Consider the following 23,320-nt stretch of genomic DNA (forward strand, 5'->3'; position numbering starts at 1 on the left):
ATTGTGAGACTTCTATTAATCCTTACTACTAGTAGTAGTACTACTATACTACTATTAATAATAATAATAAATATAATAATACATTTTATTTATGAAGCACTTTTCTTAACATAACACATTTTATTCATAAAAGGATAAAACAACCATAAAACAAAAATATCATGATGAAAAATATGTAAATTAGATACTACATTTGAATAAGTGATAATGGATCTATGGATGATTATTTGGTCCTAAACAACATGGACAACAGGGTGAACTTTTGAGTTTTGAGCCATAACTTGGAAAATGTCATTCTAAGTAACTAGTTCAAGTGAAAATTATGTTTAAGTCAACATACTTACTTTTATTATTGTTTTGAATGGAATAAAAATTAATTCTTCCACATATCCCCCCCCCCCCCCCCCCCCCTCAAATAAACAACTTGAATCTTGAATCTGGACTGGACATGTTAATGTAATAACATGTATATATTTATTTTATTTCACATGCTAATCTATAAATATATTATAAAAAACACATGTTTTGAATCCACTCGTCCTGACTCGGGATGAGAGTTTCTACAGGTTTGTTGTTGTGAGAAAAAGGGAATAAACAAGATCAACAGTCAAATAAAAACAAATCTAACACCTGAAACCCTGAGGCGGCTGACGGGATTGGAGGCGAAGTGAGCTGCCCTCTTTTGGGGATATTTTTGGAGGGGAGGGCCCCGAGGCCTGCCTGTATTTGGAGATGGAGGTGGAAGCCGGAGGTGGGAGGTGAAAATGGCAGAAGAGGGTGTGATGGGAGGTCAGGGAGGCAGTGCTGGAGCTTTATGGGAGGGGGGGGATGGGGTTGTGATCATACGTCACAGCTTTGGTTGGGACCCTGATTTCCTCCCCTGTGATTCTGACCCACACCTACACACACATACACATACACACACACCCACAGCACTCGGACAGAGGACGGAGTGACGAGGCAAAGAGAAACCTGTGAAAGAACAACTGCAAAGAAAAAGAAAGAAAGTTGAACAGAATCCAAAGAGAGAAGTCAAGAAAGCATCAGACAAGAAGAAGAGCAAGACCCGGGGAGGAGAAAGAGGTAAAAGACATGTCCCTTCAAAGCATTAACTTGTTGTGGTATTAGTGCAACTTAAAACTCTCTTTTTTCCTTTTTAAATCCCTTAAATCTCCCAGTTTTTATTGAGAAACTGCAAATAAAGAAGCACACGTCTCGTGGCATCATCATGTTAAGCAGTTATTTACAGTAATATTTATTGAATGGTTGAATGGAAAGAATGTGAAGCAGTTGGCAGCTGCTGTCGGGATATCACTTTATGGCTGAGGGTGTAAGTCTTTAAAGTGAAATAGACACACACACCCACACATACATGTTGTGTGGGTCAGCACCTATAAATACACTCTTGAGATAAGAGGTGCTGTGCAGGGATCAGAGTGGTGTTGTGTGTGTGTGTACATGTACAAAATATGTACACACATCGGTGCAAAGAAACCGAAATCCTGTCGCCTGGTTTACTCTGACCAACATGTCCAGGTTCCACACGCAGCTGTTCAAGGTGAAAAAGGGTTTTAAAGCAAGTCAACACTTCCTTGGCAACAAATAGACATTAGACGAGACACAATTAGTGACTTGCTAGTGAATATATTTACAGGATTTAGTTGTTAAAGACGAAGATATTTGTTTCAGACACTGGAGGAGACCAAACATGGAGCTTAAAGAGCAGGAATATAAGATGCACAACTAGAAATATTGGTTCTCTGGACATTTCGTGAAAAGCGTCACAATTACAACGTACAAATGGGACAACCTAAGGCAGCTATGATGGGAATTGTTCCACAGAGTCCGACAACCAGAGTGACAACATTCTCATGTCTGTTTGCTGTTGAACCCTTGAGCCAGGAGGGGATTAGCTTATTTTGGCATGAAACCTGGACACAGGGGACAACAGTCGACATGGCATCAGTTTTTTCATTTGTAAGTTTCGAGAATGTGTTTTCTTCTCTGCAGTCACAAGGTCTCGCTCAGTCCAGAGAAATCCAGAAGGAGTGAGGTGAAGCTGATTCATCTGCAGAACATGTGATCGACCATCTGGGTCAAACCGCTATTTCTGTCCGGCTGGATCGTAGATTTCAGAGTAATCTATTACATTCTATGTGTGTGCATACGAGGAACTTGATTTGGAATTATATTTTTGATGTCACGTGGAATTCATTTAAGGTTGAAGGAAGTACTGAAGAAAATATTAAGTGGAAGAGGAAGTGGAAGGAAACTTGTATCTGATTGTTTTGATGTCTGCTGCTCTGAAGCATCCACACAGAACAGGAGCTGGAACCAGTTCAGAGTGTGGTTCAAGGTCTGCAGATCGGTTTCAGCACCAATCAGCGTTTCTCATTACTTGTTGTGTTGAATCCAGATTAGGCAGTGGTGGATTTGTGGAGGAGAGACATATAGATGTGGCTCGGCAGCTCCTGAGGCAGGTTGAACATCCTGAACAGTGATGGTTCCTCCAGAAGCTGCGGGGGGGGGGGGGGGCTGTGATGTTCTTCAGGCGCGTCAGTACCACTGAGTTTCTTGTGGAGCGGCATGATTGTGGTTGAGGAGAACAGAGGATATTATTTTTTTGTGAACCTGGTTCTTTCAAATTCTTGTAAAATGACAGTTTGAAATATTCAACAGTCAGCAGTGTTAGGGTCATAGAAGAAGAAGAAGAAGAAGAAGAAGAAGAAGAAGAAGAAGACAGTAAAATGATCCATAAACGCTCTAAGATGATTTAATGCGCTTTTTTCAGGACACCATTAAGACTGACTTGTTTTTAGAGAAGGTTGTGTTGTTGGTTACAGTTTGTTTCTCAATGATGATGCTGATGGTGGTAGTGGGGCTGGGTGGGGCTGAGGTCTGGTTCCCAGTTTGGTGGATGACGGAGCAGCTGCTCTCTTTATTAACCTTGGTCCCAGATATTTCCGACTGACCCCGGCACAGTGAACATTATTTCAGTGCCAGGGAATCACCGGCTTCTCACTTCTGAAACGTCACCGAAGCTCGGATCTCACTTTTCACACACATTATTTTCACTAGTGTAAAGTTTCTGTGTACAGTTGATCAACTTACTTTTCTCATGAAGCGTTTTATTCTACTTTAAACTTCTATTTCTCACTCATTATTTCAGTGGGATGACTAGAAATGAACAGAAATGACTTTGATTATGTGTAAATCGACAAAATGAAAACTGAAACCTAAAGAAAGTGCAGAGTGTCTGTTATTCTGTTGAGAAAAAGTTGACAACATATACATTTTATATTATTAATTAATGGATCCCGTGTTCATTATTAAACTTCTCACATGTAGACACAAGATTTATTCAAACACATTTTAATCACCTTCCTGCTCCATCACTGAACTGACCTCCTCTGGCTCTGTGTGTGTGTGTGTGTGTGTGTGTGTGTGTGTGTGTGTGTTTGTGTGATCGTATCACTTGGGCTCTCAGACCAATCCCCACCTGTGTGCAGTGTTTTCATGCTCCATGTCTCTGGATCATGTGACGTATCGAGGTATCACAGCGTCCAGGCTGCTGCACGTTGCTGTTTTAAAGGGGATTGCCACATCCTCAGCAGCCAGTGCCCCCCCCCCCCCCTTTCTCCCCCCCCCCCCCCCCCCCCTCTTCATGCGACACCCACAGCAGCTGCTGCTTGGTCCTGAACGATCGTGTGTCCTGTCCATGTGTGGAGCCTGGTGGCCTGCCAGCCAATAGGAGCTATTTAAAAAAGGGCCATGTCCTGCGGATGACGAGGGGGGGGGGGGGATATGTGAGGTCACTGTCTCTGAGCTCAGAGAAAAGGTTTCCCACTAAACCTACAAGACAACCTGATTAATAAATCAAAGGCTTCAACAGGAGCAAGATGATTTGAACAGAACCCGCAGGTGTTTAAATCATAAGGTTTCTTTTATTTTGATGGGGAAAACTTTTTGCAAATGAGTTTGACTGATGAAAACAACTTCGGTTGTAATCTCCAAAAGTTGTTTTTTGATTTCCACAGTTCTGGATTCTTGGCAGACAAGTTGCATATAATTGAAAAGAAAAACAAGCTCACAGTCTTGTAAATGTTCATATGCACAAGAACCTTTCATATTTTCAAGTTTTGTTTTGGACCTAATGTGAATCCAACAGATACACGACCGAAACCCAGAAAACAACATTTAAGATTCATGTTATTGTCATTCAGACAAAACACAGTAGAAAAAAATGACCTTGTGTTTGTTTCTTAAAGCTTTATCAAATAAAAATGAGATATACACCATTTATATTCATTTCGTTAAATCCAGGAAACACCGTGCACAGCTCTTCTCCCCTTTGTTTTCTCGGGACCTGGGTCACCCTGTGCACATGTGACCCCCCCGCTCTGCTCCGGGATGCTCTGGTTTGCAGAGCTCGGCTCATTGCGAGCGTGAACCAGATTCCCCAGTTGCTCTGTGGGTGACTCCACAGCGATGAATGCTGGGAGGGACTTCAAACCACAAACCCCGACCCTGAGCTCAGCCTCGTTTCAGGACGGCTTCTCGAAGGACACACACACCTGTCCCTCAACCCGACAGACACACAGCTCATCTGTGATTCATTGTTCTGTTGTGTTGTGTTGTGTGGGATTAACTCAGTAATGTGCATCTGTCAGTGTTGATCAAGAGAGAAACATTTACTCTGAACAGATTTCTCTTTCAAACTCTTAAACATATAAAGACACATAAGAAAGAGATAATAAAACTTCTCAAAATCCACTAAAACATGTAAATAAAGTTTCTTATTAGAGTGATTCTTATTATAAGCAATTGGGATATTGTAGAACACACAATTCTCTTCCAAAGAAAACGTTGTGTCTCTGTTCTTAAATAAAAAATAGAGTGTTTGTCTTTCTCTCTCCTCCAGGTGCTGTGTGCTGTGTTGAAGTGAAACCACCAACGAAATCTCAAACAAACCAATTCTACCAGTTTGTCCACCAGAGTGTGTCTTTCTGCTCCGAGGAAGACGAGGACAACACACAGCTACAGCATCCAGACATCAGCTGTCTCTGTTATAGAAGTGAACCCGAGTCTCTGTCGGTCAACTCAGTCGATTCATTTATAGTCAAACATTGACCTACGTTAATCTAGACTCAAACTCAAACGATGGCCCCCAAGAAGAAGGCCCCTCGTCAGAAGAAGCCCGCCCTGGAAACCATCTCTCAGGTGACGGAGCCCACCACAGACCAGCTGAAGGTGGAGAGCCTGGGCGATGGAGTGGTGGTGATGGACAGCGGCGTGAAGAAGATCGAGCAGATGGCGGCGCTGGACATCGCTCAGCTGAACAGCCTCAACCTGCCGCTGCCGCTGCCCGTCATCAAGCCCGGGGAGAGGGGCCTGGGCCTGGGCAGCGAGCTGACACGGCCCCTGCACGGCAACGCTGTGCTGGAGGAGCTCAGCAAGATGCGTCAGGAGAAGTAAGTTCTGACGTGAAGTCCAGCTGCACGGTCACAGGCTCAGGGTTGTTACTTCACCACGTACTCTTCCTGCCTCAGGTTCCTGACCGACCTGGAGCTGGCCTCCAAGACGAAGGCCTTCGACGTCCACAAACTCGTCATCTCGTCTGTGAGTCAGTACTTCAGAGAGATTCTGGCCAAAGATCCCGGCATGAAGCGCCTGGAGCTGCCGTCGCTCTCCCCTCTGGGTACGACATCCATTCACACTGCGTCCACACGGGAGGGGGTTTTAGTGAAGAGACTAATAATTGATTAATCCGATCTTTAAGGTGTTAATCTTTGCCAGAGCTGGTGTCTCCTTCACAATAAATGCACAAACTTTATTCTAAGATCTAATCAGGATCCAAGACTGTTTAAAGAAACCAAATAAGTTTATGGACAGGGTTTGTGACCTTTATGGAAACCAACCACCAGGGGGCAATGAAAACGATATAATTTACTTTTAAAGTCTGGAAAAGAACAATCAGTTGCAAGAATTTAACTCTTTTGGCCACAGAAGTTTAGTTTCTCACTGAAACCGGGGTGAGAGATGAGGGTTTGGCGTCAGTTGTTCAGTCTGTGGTCTCTCTCCGTCTGCAGGCCTGGCCAACGTCATCACCTTCGCCTACCTGGGTCGCGTCCACATGTCCCTCTACACCATCGGCTGCACCGTCTCCGCCGCCGCCACCCTCCAGATCCCGCAGCTCCTCAAGATGTGCATGGACTTCCTGCTGGCCGAGCTCAACGTCCAGACCTGCGTCTACATCTGGAACATCGCCGCCGCCTACAGCCTGAAGCCCGTGTGCGACGCCGCCCGCCGCTTCGTGCTGGAGAACTTTGTGCAGTTCTCCGAGACGCCTCTGTTCACCCAGCTGACTGTGGAGCAGATCTCCGCCTTCCTGCAGGACGACTTGCTGGTGCTGCCCTCGGAGGTCATGGCCTTCCAGGTCAGAGGTCACATTTTGTCTGTAAAGGTCAACGGTGGAAATCTGCAACAGAATATTAGGGCTAAAATAGGAGACACAAACATTTCCTAATGAGTTACAGCTTGTGCATCCATCAGAATAAGTCATAGCTGCCGTTGAACCTGGTTTCACAAACTAAACTCAAAGTCCTCAGCTCAGAGGTTCTTTGACCTGAATGATACAAACTCTTCACTTCTTGTGTCCAAACTGAGGAACATCAGATCTTCATCGTCGACCCTTCGGCTATTTTCATCAGGCCCTTAAAACAGACCCCAGACCAGCTGTTCAGAACCAAACACAGAGCCACGACTCAAAGGCCGGCCCCTGCAAGGCGACTGTGAGCAGAGACCAAGTATAACTCCCACTGTCTGCAAGAGGAGAGCTGTGCATATTAATACAGGACTGCAGGGTGGACCCAAATAGACAGACAGCTGAGGGACGGAGAAGACGCAGAGGCTCTTTTTATAAACTGATCCGATGGAACGCTTCATTTGGTCAGGTTTTATTTAAATACATACTCAATTTAACCCAATTAAAAACCAGCTTCAAGGCAACATTAGCTCTGTAAAATACAAACAATATATAAAATTATCGTTGAGAAATATGTATTTAACGTGTTCAATGATCCAAGTCCCCTTCACCAACATGGAGGAGGCAGGGTTGATGACCTATGCTGCTGCCAGCCACCAGGGGGCGATTGAAATGCTTTGGCTTCACTTCACAAAAATATTTAGATTTTTTTATTTAAATCAGAATCAAAAACAGGAATAAGAGTAAAAAAATTACGAGTCTCTCTCTCTCTCTCTCTCTCTCTCTCTCTCTCTCTCTCTCTCTCTCTCTCTCTCCAGCTCGCCATGAAGTGGCTCGACTTCGACGCCTCTCGTCAGACTCACGCCGCCGAGCTCCTGGGTCACGTTCGTCTGGAGACGATCCCGGCCAGCGAGCTGGTGAGTCAGATCCAGCCGGTGCCCCGCATGATGCTGGACCCTCAGTGTCACCGCCTGTTGGTGGACGCCATGAACTACCACCTGCTGCCCTACCAGCAGAACACCCTGCAGTCCCGACGCACCCAGGTCAGAGTCGGTCAGCAGACTCTGCTCACCATCGGAGGCCGTCCGTCGCTCACCGAGAGGGCCCTCAGCCGGGAGGTGGGTGTGGTCTTGGTGTCACATGTCTATGTATGCTTATAAGAAAATCCCCCAGTGACCTTTGACCCCGGTGTCCAGGTGCTGTGGAGGGACCCTCGTGAGGGAGGAGCCTCCTGGCGTCACCTCACTCAGCTGCCGGCGAAGAGCTTCAACCAGTGTGTGGCTGTGATGGACGGTTTCCTGTACGTGGCCGGGGGGGAGGACCAGAATGACGCCAGGAACCAGGCCAAGCACGCCGTCAGCACGCTCAGCAGGTTCGACTGAAGGACACGGAGCAGGAATCATTAACAGTAACAACAACCGTGTCACTCACAGGTTGTTCGATTTGCTTGACCCCTTAATCTAACCCTGGTTCTGGGGCCTCAGGGCCAAAGTGAGCTGCTGGGGCCCATGAAACCTCTTCCAGTGAGGAAGGGCCGGTTTGCAGCTGGTTCCTAGTCACGAACCAGCAAAGAACTGGCTCCCAACCATAACAACTGGTTAGACTCCAACACTTTACTGGTCTAGAAGAAAGAACCCAGAGCATCATATCTACGAGCTGGTCCAAGTAGGAAGCAGCTCGTAGTTATGAGCTTTATCCAAAATCAAGGTCCAGGGAGATGATTCCCCAGGAGAGGAGCTCGAGAACTGAGCTTGTGTTGTCCTCACACTGCTCTAAACTCCACTCTTCTCTTTGCCTCCATCAGATACGACCCTCGCTTCAACACCTGGCTCCACCTGGCCAGCATGCGTCAGCGCCGCACCCACTTCTCCCTGGCTGCCAGCGGCGGCCGCCTCTTCGCCATCGGAGGCCGCAACGTGGAAGGTCTGCTGGCCACAACCGAGAGCTACCTGCCCTCCTCTAACACCTGGCAGATGCGTGCACCCATGGAGGTGCCCCGCTGCTGCCACTCCAGTGCCACCCTGCTGTCCGGGGACATCCTGGTGACTGGTGGGTACATCAACTGCGCCTACTCCCGCTCTGTGGCCTGCTACAACATGGAGACCGATACCTGGAGCGAGAAGGCCTCGCTGGAGACTCCACGTGGCTGGCACTGCTCCACCACCCTGGGAGGGAAGGTGTACGTGGTGGGAGGCAGCCAGCTCGGGCCTGGTGGAGAGAGGGTGGATGTGGTCTCCGTAGAGGTCTTCTCTCCGGAGAGTGGAGCGTGGGGCCGGGCCGCCCCTCTCCTGCTCGGGGTGAGCACCGCCGGCCTGTCCCCACTGGTCGACAAGCTGTACCTGCTGGGAGGCTGGAACGAGGCGGAGAAGCGCTACAAGGCCGCCGTCCAGAAGTACGACCCGGCCACTGACAGCTGGTCCATGGCCGAGGATCTGCCCGAGCCCACGGTGGGAGTGTCCTGCTGCACCCTGACCCTGCCGCCGCGCCACGCACCGCGCCGCCAGCAGCACCGCAACACCCCGGCCAGCGAGGAGCAGCAGCAGGCCGCGAGGAACCGCAGCAGAGAGAGCAGCGTGGTCCCATCACAGAGCATCACTGCATAGAGGAACCAGAGAGAGACTCCAGGAGAGGGGGGGGGGGTTCAACCTCAGGAGAACATCTGGATTAGAGCTGCAACCAATGATTATTCAAAGTCTGGGTTAAAAGTTCTATTTTTTCATTAGATGGTTTATTGTTAACCAAGAATAATAGAATAATAAATGTTCAAAGACAATCAGTTTAAAATTATGAACAGAGGAAAGTGATATTCCAGCTTTAGCCAGAGAACAATGAAGCTTTTCAGAGTTTTCCATCAAAAACAATGAAAGAATTGATAAATGAGAACTGATTATTCTGTTTCAGCTCTAATCTGGATCATGTCTGCTCTTTTTTCTGTTAAGGCCGAGAAGGAAAAAAATCTCTTATTTAGAAAACAATTTGACTATTTTCCAGACACTTCATTGACGTAGTGATAAAGTTTTGCAATACAAAAAATATCTAAATAAAGTTTGCTAACATGAACCAGAATAAACCACTGGTCCCATTGGAACAAGTGACAAAGTAAAAGCCAAAGTTTTGAGTCTAATGTGAATGAAGAGTTTGTTTTATTTCCTTTAAAATCAACTTTTCATCTATAGAAGTAAAAATGTGTTTAGAAGTTGCACAGTCACAGTTTTTGGTTTAGAAACATGTTAATAGATTTGGTCCTGAATCCTTCAGACAAGTGATTTTCATGATTTCTGTTTGGGAGCAAAGTTAAAATCAACACATCTGAGCAGAGCTATGAAACGCTGCTGTACCAGAGCTGCCAGACAGAAAAGAGAGCTTCATGATCTCAGGAGGTTTTCGCGGTGAAGGGAACCAGACGAGGGAGAGAGGTGGATGAGGGATGAGATGCAGGGTGGAGCAGGTGCAGGTGGGGAGGTGATGGATGGAGGAGGAGGAAGAGTAGGAGGAGGATGGGAAGATGGGAACTGTGGCGGTTTGTGTTAGAGCGGGTTTGGGTTGAACAAACATCGAGACAACTGTGAATCCACCAGCTGCTTGTGTACAAAGATGTAACTAAGTGTTTGTGAGGAGCGGCTGTGATAGTGTGTGTGTGTATAGTGTGTGTATGTGAAAGTGAACCGGGTGAATGACAGGAGTGTGTGGGTGTAACAGGAAATAAGCCAACAACAATAATGATTCTCTTTAGCAAACTTTAAATATTTATCACGAGAAAAGCAGCAGTGAACAAACCTTTTATTTATTTAAAGCAGGTCTGTCAGAAGTAGTGAAGCTTGATTGTGATAATACAAAAAAATTAGCTGTAGTACTTAAAAAGAAATGTTTTATAACTGAGATTAAGATTAGAGATGAATTAGAACACCAGAAGTGAGGATTCAAAAAAATGTTTCGCTTCATCCCAAATTGTACCTTCTCAATGAAACTCAATTTAAAATCTAATTTTGATTTAAAAACCTGAAGAAAAATGTACAAATTGAGGAAATAAAAATGTGGGAATTCATCTGTTTGTGCATTAAAACATTTGCCTCCTGAAGAATTTTTACTGAAACTAAGACACTTCCACCTGAAGAACCAGTGAGACTCCAGCAGGGGGAGCTGAGGAGCAAATAGTGACAACCATCGATCATCAGTCTCATCTGATTGGCTCAAACCCTCTGTGTTGGTTTCCATGTCGGTGCTGTTGATCCCAGTGGAGTTTCACTGAATAAATTCAATCAAATCAAAACACCCAACCCTTCTCTGCTTTTTTTATTCACCGAGACAGACTGTGCCGCTGGGAAATGTGGTTTGAGCCCAGAATGAGGCTTGAACCTGCCTCATTCTGTTCAGGTTTTGGTTTATTTAATGAGAAAGTTCAGGTGTTTTTCCAGCTCTTAGTAAAAAGGCACAGGTGGAGTTTTTCAGACTTTGCTCAGGAGGATTTTCCCTTCGAGGTAAGAGAGGCTGGAAACACTGACTACTGCCATGTTTCATTAAAAGAAACACTGCCAGTTTTATGAGAGAGCGCCCCCTGCAGTCACAGATGGGGATACATTTTATGGCAAGTGGTTCTCATGACCAATTCTTCTCCTTGAGGGTTTGCAGAGGAGCTGCCTCACACACGGGACAGATTTAACTGAGCTGCGTGTCTGGACTGTCGGAGGAAACCTGAGTGTTCGACTGTGAGACACATTTTAGGTATTTTAGATTTTAAAATTCAAACATTTCCCCAAATTTCTGGCTGTTAACGATGAGAAAAGCAAATACGAGACAAACTGTTCAGAAATGTCCTGTACATGCTTTTATTGTGAAATTATAGGCAGTGGAAGATTCAGCATTTTGCCCCAAACTTGATTGAACGTCAGGATTTCAGCTCCTATTTAAAATCTTAACGTTGGGTTATATTTCTTCAAAGTCCTCTTCGTTTGTGAATTTAACTACACTAGTGAAAACCTTGGAGTAACAACACAAGACCAACTTGTCTTTTTTTACCTTTTTATTACTTTGTTATAAACAAGATGAAAAGGCGGTCCTTTACTTCCCGGGGAGGATGATGCCGTCATACTGAAGGAAAAGAAAGAGGAGCAGGTTAGAGGCTGAGGTTTAATGTTCAGGTTGACATGTGACAATATCCAACATCACTGATTGTTATCATAAATCCAGGAAACCTTTGATTCACAATAGTGTCAGTGTTGGTTTTGTAGACTCATGGATGAGCGAGAGCATCGCAGAGACTTTACAGGAGCTGGAGTTACTACTGAACATCTGGAACCAGGTCAACCTTTCCCTCTATGAATCACATTTGAAATGCGTGCACTCACTTTCTGCTGGAACCAGCGCATGGCCTCCTCTTTGCGGATGCGGTGCCTGAAACCGATGCGGCCTGTTTTCCGCTTCTTGTCTGCGATGCTGAAGCCGGGTCTGCCCAGAACCTGAGAGCAGCGAGAGGACGGAGACGCTCAGAAAAAGAATCAACTGAACATTTCACCTTTTTTAATGAAACCACCTCGGCTGTCGATCAGACATCTACCTCAGTGTCTTCTTTTGAAACTGTTTGATTGCTTTTATTCATCAATTATGTCATTTACTTACTTTTACGTTCTGAGGCCTAATGGAATTACATTTAGTACATTTGTTTACATGTACATTTTGTCCCAAAGGGTAATTGAGAAAATAGTAGATTGGGAAATTACCATGAATGTTAATGCTGATAAATTTCTTTTAAAAAAGGTAATTCAGGCGTTTCTGATCTCAAGTTCTCCTAAAGCAACCATCTCCTTTATTCAACAACAATATTTTAAGTCAGGAATATGTTTGAAGTACTCTGTCTTAAGTCTTTCACGTAAAACAACCCCACCACAGAGCCTCTAACAGTCAGGATCCTCTCGGGCCACTCACCACGTAGAAGTCCAGTCCGTAGATACCGATGCTGGGGTCGTACTTGATGCCCAGATCGATGTGCTCCTGGATGCCAAAGCCGAAGTTCCCGGTGTCGGAGAAGTTGTTCTTTCTCAACTCGTACTCACGCACCTGGAGTGGGGGGGGGAGAGACAGATGAAGAGATCAGATTTACAGCAACAATAGGGTCATTCACACTTGCACAACACAGCAATCTATTCAACGACTATAGAGGGAGGGGGGGGGGCATGACTCTCACCTTGAGTCCCTTCTCCAGGATCTCCTCTGCTTTGGCTCCACGGACGGTGCAGTGGACAGCGATCTTTTCATTCCTGCGGATACCGAAGGATCTCACAGTGTAGCGAGCTGTGGAGGACAGAAAACGTCAGGCCACAAAACCATAAGCTGCAGATTGTCTTCCTCCTCCCGCCATCCATCTAGTCCCACCGTGTCCCCCTCAAACTACAAATGAGCACCCACCCTTAGAGAACACTGGCGTCTGTCCTGTGAGCTGCTCCAGCACTTTGGCAGCTCGGGTGAGTCTGTCTCCGCTCTCACCCACGCAGATGTTCAGACAGAGTTTACGGATGCGAAGCTCCCGCATGGGGTTCTCCTTCTTCTCACCCTGGTCCTGGAGAACAAGGAGAAACAAGAAGCATTGAGAACCTCACACACCTGGAGGACACCACATAGAGACACTGAGAACCAGAAGGACACCACACAGACACTGGGAACCAGGAGATCATCACACACACTAGGAACATGGACACCACACAGACACTGGGAACATGGAGGACACCACACAGGGATACTATGACCATAACACTGGGAATATGGATGACACCACACAGACACTATAAACATGGACATAACACACTGGAAACATGGACACCACACAGACACTATAAACATGGACATAACACACTGGAAACATGGAGGACACCACACAGACACTAAACATGGACATAACACACTGGAAACATGGACACCACACAGACACTATAAACATGGACATAACACACTGGAAACATGGAGGACACCACACAGACACTGGGAACATGAAGGACATCTTCAGTTTGACAGTGACAGCCTATTCGCTCCGGATCAGCGGATCCCAGCACGGATCATGTCCGCAGCGTGTCACATGCCGGCCGGACATGTCTGTACATAGTCCTGCTGTTAGCATTAGCATTACAACTAGCACGATTGTGATCGGAAACAGAAATCTAAACCTCCGAACAATCAAAGGCTCATTTAGAGAAAAGGGTCGAACTTCGAGCGGAGTGCGATGCAGAGCTGAACCCGCACGAACACGGACATTAATCGGCCCCAGCCACGGGGGAGAGGTGCTGCCCGGAGGCTAGCACGTTAGCATCACTCGGTGCTCCGCTATCAACACCATCCTGTCGCGTTTACAGCGGCGATACGCGTTGAGTTCGGTGCTCGATGTTTGCGTCTAATCATCTGAACGCACGAGATCAGTTAGAAAGACGCAGCGGCGCCGATGATGGCGGATTTCTACAGTGACTTCACGTTCGATGGCCGTGGTTCGCTACTCACCGCCATGTTAGATCACTAGAAGAGGACGTGACGTTTCCGGCGACGCGAATTTATAGCACTGCGTTCACCGCAAAGGGGCTCAGGGGAAACACGGCTGGACGGCTCGATGGTTCCGGGCAATGAAAACAGAAACGTTATTACTGATAACTTTGCTTATCGGTCTGGTTACGTGAAGAAAACCTCATGTAAGTGGAGAAATGACGTAGGTGACCAGTTCACAGCTGAGGGATTGAAAGGATTTTTCATAGTTACATTAGTATTTACTTGTTTTGATGATATTTATATTTGTATTAAGTTGTCGCGGTGATACATTTTTATTTTTTGTATTTAGTTCTTATGATGATATGTTTATTAGTATTTTAATTCTGATGATATTTATGTTAATATTTAGTTGTTTTGATGACACTTGCAAACAAGTCTCTTGGAAACTGCAGAGAAAGACCAAACCCAACTCTGCAGACACACACATGTCTGAACGCGGTTACAAATAACTTTGTGGAATTTAAAAGTAATGTTGAAGTAAACAAAATTTAATCTATTCAATGTCCAACCTCAATTTCTGTTCCTCGGTTGTTTTTCAGCATAATTATCAACGTGTCAGGTGGTACAACACGTGAGGCCGGTTAGTTTTCCACCTTTTCCTGTCACTATGCATACAAATACGTGTTTGACTGCATTTTACAAGTTGAAGTTTCTGAAGTCCACAAAGCACTTCTCGGGGGTAAACTTAAGCTTGAATTGAAGTAACTGGTGATCTCTTCTTCAAATGTAATAAAAGAACAGCAGAAAAACATAGCACGCCTCCATACTGCTCCTGTAGTGTCATTCAAATTATTCTATCAAACTTGATCAAGCACACATTTAGAGATTTTAAACGATAATATCGCTGCCGACATCAAATTTCTATGCAAAGATACAGAAGATTAATGAAAATACCTAAAACCCGTCGACCTTCACTCTGTGGACCGAGTTGAACATGTCTGCTTCTGTGTTTCAGGGATAATCACAGCGGAGGTCAACAACTGGGTCAAATCTCAGCTCAAAACACAACTACATTATTTTGATAATTAGATTTTTGGGATTTCAACAAATCAGACTCGACCTCTTCAGGCAGATAAACCAGGTGGGATGAACACAGAGTTAAAAGTTGGGATAAACATGACGAGTGAAAGCGAGTTACTAAGAAGACTTTGGTCGATCCAATTGAAAGTAAAATGCAGCGCGGCAGCATTTTGACACGTGTGTCTTCATCTGAATGGCCGAAAGCCATTTTTAACCAGTTCTACAACATGTTTATGACAAGGACTTACACCTAGTGTGGCTTTAGGGCCATTGAAGACACTGGAGATTCTTCACTGAGACATTTGAACAAACTGTTCCCACGAGTGTAAAGCCACAACCCCACAGTTTGTTCCACAGACTTCAGTTAACTTATGCCATCTGAGTCTGCAGAGTTGTGATTGTGAAATGGAAACCAAACTTATCAGACACGTAAACAAACATAAGATACAGATTACCTAAAAGGACGAAACACATCTTTGAGATAATAATTCATTTAACTTTTACTTTGAGTTTTTAGTTTGGTCCACGGAAAATTCTTTGAATGCTGCCAAGTTATTTCAGAACCCATTGATTATCAGTTTACAGGGGGAAGGACCTTTCAGTAAAATATAATCTACCTTTTACGTTCCAGTTCTAGTTTAATGATTTATTAAATATACTAAATGTGATTGTTGTCCTGTATATCTGTGAACGCGACTCAGAACTGAAACATTAATGTTGAAAAACACTTTTTTAAACCTCAGGCTTTCCTTCAGGTGTGAAACTGGTACCAACAGGTTTTTTTAAGAGGCGCCAAAAAGGTCATAAAATGCTAACGTGAACCTATGGAAGAGGCACAGGTACAACAGGTGAGGCAGGTGACACTTAACATATTCTTGAGGCATTGAAACTTGCTGGCTAATAACCTGCTTCATCCCCCTCTGGAAATATACTCTGTCTAAAATCTGTCCCCCAGTACTTTATTCATGTCCTTCTTCCGTGTCGCATTGGAAAAGGGTCTACAGAGACATCTTCAGTCAAAAGTAAATGGAAGCCATTTAATGTCCAACCCTTAATATCTGTTCAATCAGACGTGTCAACAGGTGGGACAACAGGTGAGGCCGGTACGTTTTCTACATTCTTCTGTGAACACCGTCCATTGGTGGAAGAAGACAGCTTCGACGCCGAGGCCCTAAATTAGTGGAGGGACAAACCGGAGGAAGGGGTCGTGAGGAGGCGTCGACTTGTTCAGAGATAAAAAGGCAAACAACAGGCGATTCAGACACCAAGAGAAGAGGACAAACATCTGTGAGCTGCATACAACCGGTGAGACAAAACACATATACTTTTTTAGATCTGTCTTGAAAATACAGCATTCTATCGTTCCATCAAATTTCTGAAATGCGGTTTTGGACGATGATCTCTGGCTTTATCAAGAGCAGTTAATGAAGTAAGCTGAGAAAAAGAAAAAGAAAAAAAAAGGGTTTTATTTTATTACAACACAATTGTCCTGCCGTCAAACGTATTTTACACATTGAGAGATTTTCAAAATCAAATTTCTATATAAAGATATAGAAGAGTCAAGGCCCAAGCGGCCACTCCCTAAAATGACTAATGACCACAGCATGTTCACGTTTTTCTTTTAATTTAAGACTTTTAAATATACAAATAAAGATTTAAATAGGAATAATTTATTTAAAAAAAACGTTCAAATAAAACCATTTTCAGGTAAGTAAAAAAAGAGTGTAACGACTATTGAAGGCGTTGCAACTTTCTACACTTTATTTAATTTTGCAAGTGTTCAGTCCATGTAAAATCTCAACTAGTGTCTAAATACTTTGAAGAGATGTTTGTACTGTATATTTAAAATGAAGAGTGTCGTAGCGATGGTCCAGCAGCGTGATGCAAAGAATTTAAATTGCCCTGAACTCCAGGTCCAAACATGTTGGGTCATGATGAATCATTTTACTTTAGATCCACTTAGGTTCTATAACTTTCGAGGTTAAAATCAAGTTTTACTAGTTGTGATACAAAAACAAAAAACTAAATTTGAATTTTGGAAACCATTTTAATTCACCTGTATTTAATCTTGAAGTCATCACATCTTCTCCTCACGTCTTTCATGAGCAGTACACCACAATGGGAAAAGAAAAGCTCCACATCAACATCGTGGTCATCGGCCATGTCGACTCTGGAAAGTCCACCTCCACCGGTCACCTGATCTACAAGTGCGGGGGAATCGACAAGAGGATGATGGAGAAGTACGAGAGAGAAGCTGCCGAGGTTTGTTCTTATATATATCATTGGATTAATGACACGTTTTTGGAAGCATATTCGATTAGATTAGATTAGATTCAACTTTATTGTCATTGCACAGTACAAGTACTTATACAACGAAATGCAGTTTAGCGTCTAACCAGAAGTGCAAAAAAAGGAGTTAAAGTGCAGAGTATTTTGCGTATATGAAATGTAAATAAATAAGATATGTACAGTAGCAAATTTATATGGAATAATACAGTATAAATAGTACAGTATTAACAGCTTTTGCATGATATAGGAACTATGAACAGTAAGTAATATATCTGAAGTAGTACAGTATATAAATGTATTCGTCAATGTGACTCCTGCAGTGGATATTCCACTATAAGACCTAAACTATACACTATGATGCCACTTTATCATTAATGTAGAATGTACCTGTTAACCGGGGATCTGGAAAAAATATATAAACTTGGCCAAACAAACGTCATTCACTGATTCACCTCAACTTCACCACCCCTCTTTGCCTTTGCTCTTCACCACAACAGATGGGCAAGGGCTCCTTCAAGTACGCCTGGGTGCTGGACAAGCTGAAGGCCGAGCGTGAGCGTGGTATCACCATCGACATCGCTCTGTGGAAGTTTGATACCACAAACTACAGCGTGACCATCATTGATGCTCCTGGACACAGGGACTTCATCAAGAACATGATCACTGGAACCTCTCAGGTAAAGACACACATTTTATTCTAATGTGTAGACTTGTCCTTTTTAGGCTTATGCATCAAACCTTAAGAAGATACGAACTTATCAGGATCAAATCCAGAGGTTCACTGGATATGCATTTGTTTCTATATGAAATTACATATAAGAATCCAGTGTTACTTGATTTTCATCAAGAGATAATCATCTGGCAGAATCATGTTCCTGCTTCAAATCATCTGAGATCTGTCTGTATTATTTTTATTTTATTACATGAGTTGATATAATGTTGGAGCAATGGAATGTACTATTATTGCATAGCTGGAAAATACTCAGTATACAAGAATATAGAACTTCATGAAACTTCTCCCTCCTCAGGCTGACTGCGCCGTGCTGATCGTTGCTTCTTCCACTGGTGAGTTCGAGGCTGGTATCTCCAAGAACGGCCAGACCCGTGAGCACGCCCTGCTGGCCTACACCCTGGGTGTGAAGCAGCTCATCGTTGGTGTCAACAAGATGGACAACACGGAGCCACCTTACAGCCAGAAGCGTTTTGAGGAAATCACCAAGGAATTGAAATCCTACGTCAAGAAAGTCGGCTACAACCCGGCTGCTGTTGCCTTTGTCCCCATCTCTGGATGGCACGGAGACAACATGATAGAGCCTAGTCAAAATGTAACTCATTTTTTATATTTAGATAAAGTTGAGGCCAAGTATTTTAATGTGATATTTATGAACATTAACAGATTTTCTCACAATCATTTGTAGATGAGCTGGTACACCGGATGGAAGGTTGAGCGCAAGGAGGGTACTGCCAGTGGAACCACACTGCTGGAAGCTCTGGACTCCATCCTGCCTCCTTCCCGCCCCACAGACAAGCCTCTGCGTCTGCCCCTGCAGGACGTCTACAAAATCGGAGGTGAGCAGAGTCAGATTAATCCTGACAGCTACAGCCTCACCTCGCTTTACATCATAGACGTTTTATCACAACTCACTTAGCAACACAAGGAATTTGATGCATAAAGTCTCAGCATGCAACTACTATTATAAGATAAGAAACATTTATTGTCCCACACAAATGCACACATGCACACACACACAACATGCAAGGGGGAAAAAAAAATTCTGCCATGACCCATCTGGTGTACACAGGAGGACACACAGAGAAGTGGCCAGCCATGCATGTGTATAAGATATATTAATAGTGAACTCTTCCCCTGATCAGCAAGGACTTTAATTTTGCAAGAAACTGAAGTGTATTAAAAACACATGGCCTCCTGCTCTCTCTCAGGTATTGGAACTGTACCCGTCGGTCGTGTTGAGACTGGGATCCTGAAGCCTGGTATGCTCGTCACCTTCGCTCCCCCCAATCTGACCACTGAGGTGAAGACTGTGGAGATGCACCACGAGTCTATGTCTGAGGCTATCCCCGGTGACAACGTTGGCTTCAACATCAAGAACGTGTCAATCAAAGAGATCCGTCGTGGAAACGTTGCTGGAGACAGCAAGAACTGCCCTCCTTCAGGAACTGCAAGCTTCATCTCCCAGGTGAGTCAAATGGGAAAAGACAAAATGAAAGTATAAAAGAGGAGGGACCGAGTTTCTTTTCAAAAGCTTATTTTCACAACTTACTTAAAAATAAACAAACTGATCCCAGAGACAACTCAACTCAAACTGAAAAGAATTGGGATTAAATGTCAATGTCCTCTTATGATATATTAATGAAGGTGGCTAGATACACAAAAAAGAGCTGAATAGATAGATAGATAGATAGATAGATTACTTTATTCATCCCCGAAGGGAAATTAAGTCGTCATAGCAGCCGGTACATTTGAATACAATAAAATACAATACAATAGAATAAAATAAAATGTAAAATATAAAATATTGCGGTAGAAACAACAAAAACAGAAACACAAGATAAATGGGTAGATAAGGTGCAGTGGCAGATGATGGTAAGTACTGATGATATGATAATGTGATAATGTTGTTGTTAGACAGTATATAAAAATAGTACAGTATATATAGTATATAATATATATTTATATATGAAGGTAATTATATCAATATAATAATAGCAGTATATAGTAATAATAGCAGCAACAGTATATATAATAATAATAACAGTAAAATATAATAATAATAACAACAACATGTACACATGTATAAATATGTGTATATAGACTTATCTATACAAAGAATATATAAAGAGTATGATATAATATATGATATATAGTACGGGTATAAATATAAGTATTTGGCGATACAATAGATAATATACTATGAGTGTAAGAATATGTAGACTGAGTGTGCAAAAGACAATATTATTGTATAAAGTGATGAATTGAGACAGGTATATTTAGGTCAGTTGTGTGATGGTGGCTCTGACAGAGGTAGAGGAGTTGTACAGTCTTATTGCGGTTGGGAGGAACGACTTCCTGGATCGTTCCTTAGAGCAGCAGGGTTGAATGAGTCTGTGGCTGAAGCTGCTCCTTAGCTTGTCCAGTGTTTTGTGGAGGGGGTGAGACGGATTGTCCATGATTGCCAGCAGTTTTGCCAGCATCCTGTCCTCCACCACCTCCTCCAGGGTGACAAGCTTAGAGCCAACCACAGACTCTGCCTTCCTAATCAGTTTTTTGAATGGATGATTCTAGCTGAGGCGGTGGTCTAGTGGCAGAAACTTGGACTATGGGCAGAGAAGGTCTCTGGTTCGTCTCTGGTTCAACTCCACGGAGAGGCAACAAAACACGAACCTGGATTGATCTGTCCAAAAATCCAAGAGTCTCCCTACCCTGTCTAGTGCCCCTGAGCAAGGCACCTTACTCCCCCAACATCTGCTCCCCGAGCGCCGTACATGGTCGTTCACTGCTCTGTGTGTCCTGCACCAGATGGGTCAAAAGTAGAGGTTGAATTTGCCTGCCATTGCATGGGTGTGTTGTGCATGTCTGTGCATGTGTTTGGTATGAATAAACATATCTTAATCTTAATCTTAATATTACTAATAGTTGTCACCCTCTGCTGGCCAGCAGCAGGAACTGCAACAAAGAACTTGTTCTACTGCAGTAGTTGATTATTGACTCTTGCCACCATTTGTAACTACAAATACATTTTTTAAATTTCAGCTCATCATCTTGAACCACCCCGGAGAGATCCATAATGGTTACAGCCCAGTGCTGGATTGCCACACAGCGCACATCGCCTGCAAATTCAGGGAAATTAAAGAGAAGATCGACCGTCGTTCTGGTAAGACGCTCGAACAGAACCCCAAGATGATCAAGTCTGGAGATTCTGCCATCATCCTCATGGAGCCTTTAAAACCCTTGGTTGTTGAGGCCTTCTCCGACTTTCCCCCACTGGGTGAGTACTATTATTTGTAGATTCCTCCATTTGTGGCCTGTGGACTTAAAAATGGAAAAACTCAACTTTTATTCCCAGTGTGTCATGAGCAGGTTAATCAACTGATTTCTGTAATTCTCTTCTTTGCTCCATCTCTTTCTTCCAGGTCGCTTTGCCGTGCGAGACATGAGGCAGACTGTGGCCGTCGGTGTCATCAAGTCTGTGGAGAAGAGCCTCCCCAGCTCTGGAAAGGTCACCAAGTCTGCACAGAAGATTGAAAAGAAGAAATAAATTCTCATGATGGACCGTGATCCAACCAAAACAATAAAACATCTTCAACATACCAATTGAAAAGTTTCTTTAAAAGTTAGTTAGTTTAAATGTCAGTAACGGCTCAACCTCAGTATACGAAAATAAATGATCAATATCGTGTGGCCGGACATTCCCTGTACACACCTCGTAACGATGTCAAGCACAGAACTTAAAGGTTCAGCACGTAGGATGTAGTGACATCTTGTGGTGAAGTTGCTTGTTGCAGCTGCTCGCCTCCCCCTCTCCTTCCAAGCATGAGAGAATCTGTGGAAAACTTCAGTTGTCATAACAACTCAAATGATTTAGTTTGTCCAGTCTGAGCTGTATTAAAAAACATGGCGGCCTCCGTAGAGAAGACCTGCTCCTGGTGTAAATATAGAATATTTAGATATGAAGGCCCTCTTCAAAAGTTTTTACAATTTAGATGAAACACACAAAACATCACTAGGATTGTTTTAATAATCAATTTCTGCAAATAGATCGTTTCACCTAAATCCTACACACTGGTCCTTTAACTGACAGCACGGTTTCTGACACCAACCAGTCAGATACACGACTTCACGCCTGCGCCAACAGTCTGATCCAGAGACCTGGTGCCAGAGGAGAGAGAGGCCCAAACACTGAGCCTCGCCATGAACAGCTGAGGTCCTCTCAAGAACAGACCACCTGGACCTGAGGTGAGGTTACCAGCCATCGAACCCCCGGTCCGAGTTCCAGCCGAGACGGTCCACGGCACAGCGGCACTCACTCAGGTAGCCTGGTCCTATCATTCAATTGTTCTGATAATGAATGGGTTGATGTCGTTACCAGAATCATAACCTTGACTTGATGCTACTGGTTTGGTTCACTCACTCATTCACCCATAGATAAGTTATTTTAGCATTATCACCACCCAATCCTACTTTAACATTATACCTGCCACCATTACCCTAATTAACAGATTTCAATTTCATCGCTATACATTCTAGATGTTTAATTAAATGATACTAACAATAGTAAGATTTTTTTTTGATCTCTTTGTTCCATATTGTAAATAACTGATGCTTATTATAAGAAAAATGCTTCCTTAGTACTCGATTCAGAAATATTCTTCATTGGTGAATCCCCCTCGAACACTTCTACAATATAATGTTGTGTGCCGAGCTTTTTATAAACAGTCTATGGTTCAAAGGGAAGTTAAACCTTCCTGGTTTATTTGTTATGAAGTTGTCGTCCATTATCAACAGGAATCCTTTTTATCCATAGATTTGACAAACATTGTTTTTCATAAAATTAAACACAATTGTCTTTCAAATCTTATACAAGTTTGACTGATCAAATTAATTGCTGCTGTTTTTTCACACACTCCTTTTATCTCAGACGCACAGCTTGTTAGGCAAATGACACTTTCTTCAGACCTAAGTTCAAAACTTATGAAAATATTTCAGGTCATTACAAAGCACTGCAGCACCAAAGAGAATGTTAGGCTTTTGCCTGGTGGACAAATCACTGAAGAAAAACTTAAAATGTATCACACAAAGGTTTGATACTGAACCACAATGGACCGTGTGAAGGTGACGAGATGGAACATTCTTTGACTGACTGTCTACACTTCTGGAATTAGCAGACACATGACGTAGATTGTGCAATAGAAGAGGCTTTGGAAGCAAACTCACTCAATGAGCTCACTGAGAATGCTCACAATGCTCCCTGGTATTTAATGGAT

General features: G+C 43.7%; 3 protein-coding genes across 3 annotated transcripts; 2 read left to right on the plus strand and 1 right to left on the minus strand.

The window, feature by feature from the left end:
• The first annotated feature begins 883 nt into the window (after nucleotides 1-883).
• On the plus strand, nucleotides 884-10,756 carry klhl43 (kelch-like family member 43). The gene is made up of 7 exons (XM_062410565.1): nucleotides 884-1,083; nucleotides 4,922-5,471; nucleotides 5,550-5,698; nucleotides 6,090-6,436; nucleotides 7,303-7,602; nucleotides 7,681-7,856; nucleotides 8,289-10,756. The coding sequence occupies exons 2-7, from the start codon at nucleotides 5,161-5,163 to the stop codon at nucleotides 9,085-9,087; spliced, it is 2,082 nt and encodes a 693-aa protein (XP_062266549.1). The 5' UTR covers nucleotides 884-1,083; nucleotides 4,922-5,160; the 3' UTR covers nucleotides 9,088-10,756.
• A 730-nt stretch (nucleotides 10,757-11,486) lies between these two features.
• Nucleotides 11,487-14,078, minus strand: rpl11 (ribosomal protein L11). Its single transcript, XM_062410567.1, has 6 exons — nucleotides 13,967-14,078; nucleotides 12,887-13,037; nucleotides 12,666-12,772; nucleotides 12,407-12,538; nucleotides 11,830-11,940; nucleotides 11,487-11,572 (listed from the first exon to the last, which is right to left on the minus strand). The coding sequence occupies exons 1-6, from the start codon at nucleotides 13,970-13,972 to the stop codon at nucleotides 11,543-11,545; spliced, it is 537 nt and encodes a 178-aa protein (XP_062266551.1). The 5' UTR covers nucleotides 13,973-14,078; the 3' UTR covers nucleotides 11,487-11,542.
• Nucleotides 14,079-17,814: 3,736 nt separating this feature from the next.
• On the plus strand, nucleotides 17,815-21,594 carry LOC133972941 (elongation factor 1-alpha-like). Its single transcript, XM_062410566.1, has 6 exons — nucleotides 17,815-17,994; nucleotides 18,346-18,642; nucleotides 18,736-18,886; nucleotides 19,259-19,515; nucleotides 21,090-21,324; nucleotides 21,470-21,594. Exons 1-6 carry the CDS (start codon nucleotides 17,815-17,817, stop codon nucleotides 21,592-21,594), a joined length of 1,245 nt encoding a protein of 414 aa, XP_062266550.1.
• Nucleotides 21,595-23,320: the final 1,726 nt, after the last annotated feature.

Source organism: Platichthys flesus, chromosome 17 (genome assembly GCF_949316205.1).
Source record: "Platichthys flesus chromosome 17, fPlaFle2.1, whole genome shotgun sequence".
Classification (NCBI taxonomy): Eukaryota; Metazoa; Chordata; class Actinopteri; order Pleuronectiformes; family Pleuronectidae; genus Platichthys; species Platichthys flesus.

Excerpts from the sequence above, each read along its gene's own strand:
- klhl43 (XM_062410565.1), top strand. The coding sequence starts at position 5,161 with ATGGCCCCCAAGAAGAAGGCCCCTCGTCAGAAGAAGCCCGCCCTGGAA. Across the intron at positions 5,699-6,089 it reads GCCGTCGCTCTCCCCTCTGG|GCCTGGCCAACGTCATCACC; the intron begins GTACGACATCCA and ends CTCCGTCTGCAG. Across the intron at positions 7,603-7,680 it reads AGAGGGCCCTCAGCCGGGAG|GTGCTGTGGAGGGACCCTCG; the intron begins GTGGGTGTGGTC and ends CCCGGTGTCCAG.
- rpl11 (XM_062410567.1), bottom strand. Across the intron at positions 12,539-12,665 it reads TCCTGGAGAAGGGACTCAAG|GTGCGTGAGTACGAGTTGAG; the intron begins GTGAGAGTCATG and ends CCCCCACTCCAG. Across the intron at positions 11,573-11,829 it reads TGCGCTGGTTCCAGCAGAAA|TATGACGGCATCATCCTCCC; the intron begins GTGAGTGCACGC and ends CTTTTCCTTCAG.
- LOC133972941 (XM_062410566.1), top strand. The coding sequence starts at position 17,815 with ATGGGCAAGGGCTCCTTCAAGTACGCCTGGGTGCTGGACAAGCTGAAG. Across the intron at positions 17,995-18,345 it reads TGATCACTGGAACCTCTCAG|GCTGACTGCGCCGTGCTGAT; the intron begins GTAAAGACACAC and ends CTCCCTCCTCAG. Across the intron at positions 18,643-18,735 it reads TGATAGAGCCTAGTCAAAAT|ATGAGCTGGTACACCGGATG; the intron begins GTAACTCATTTT and ends AATCATTTGTAG.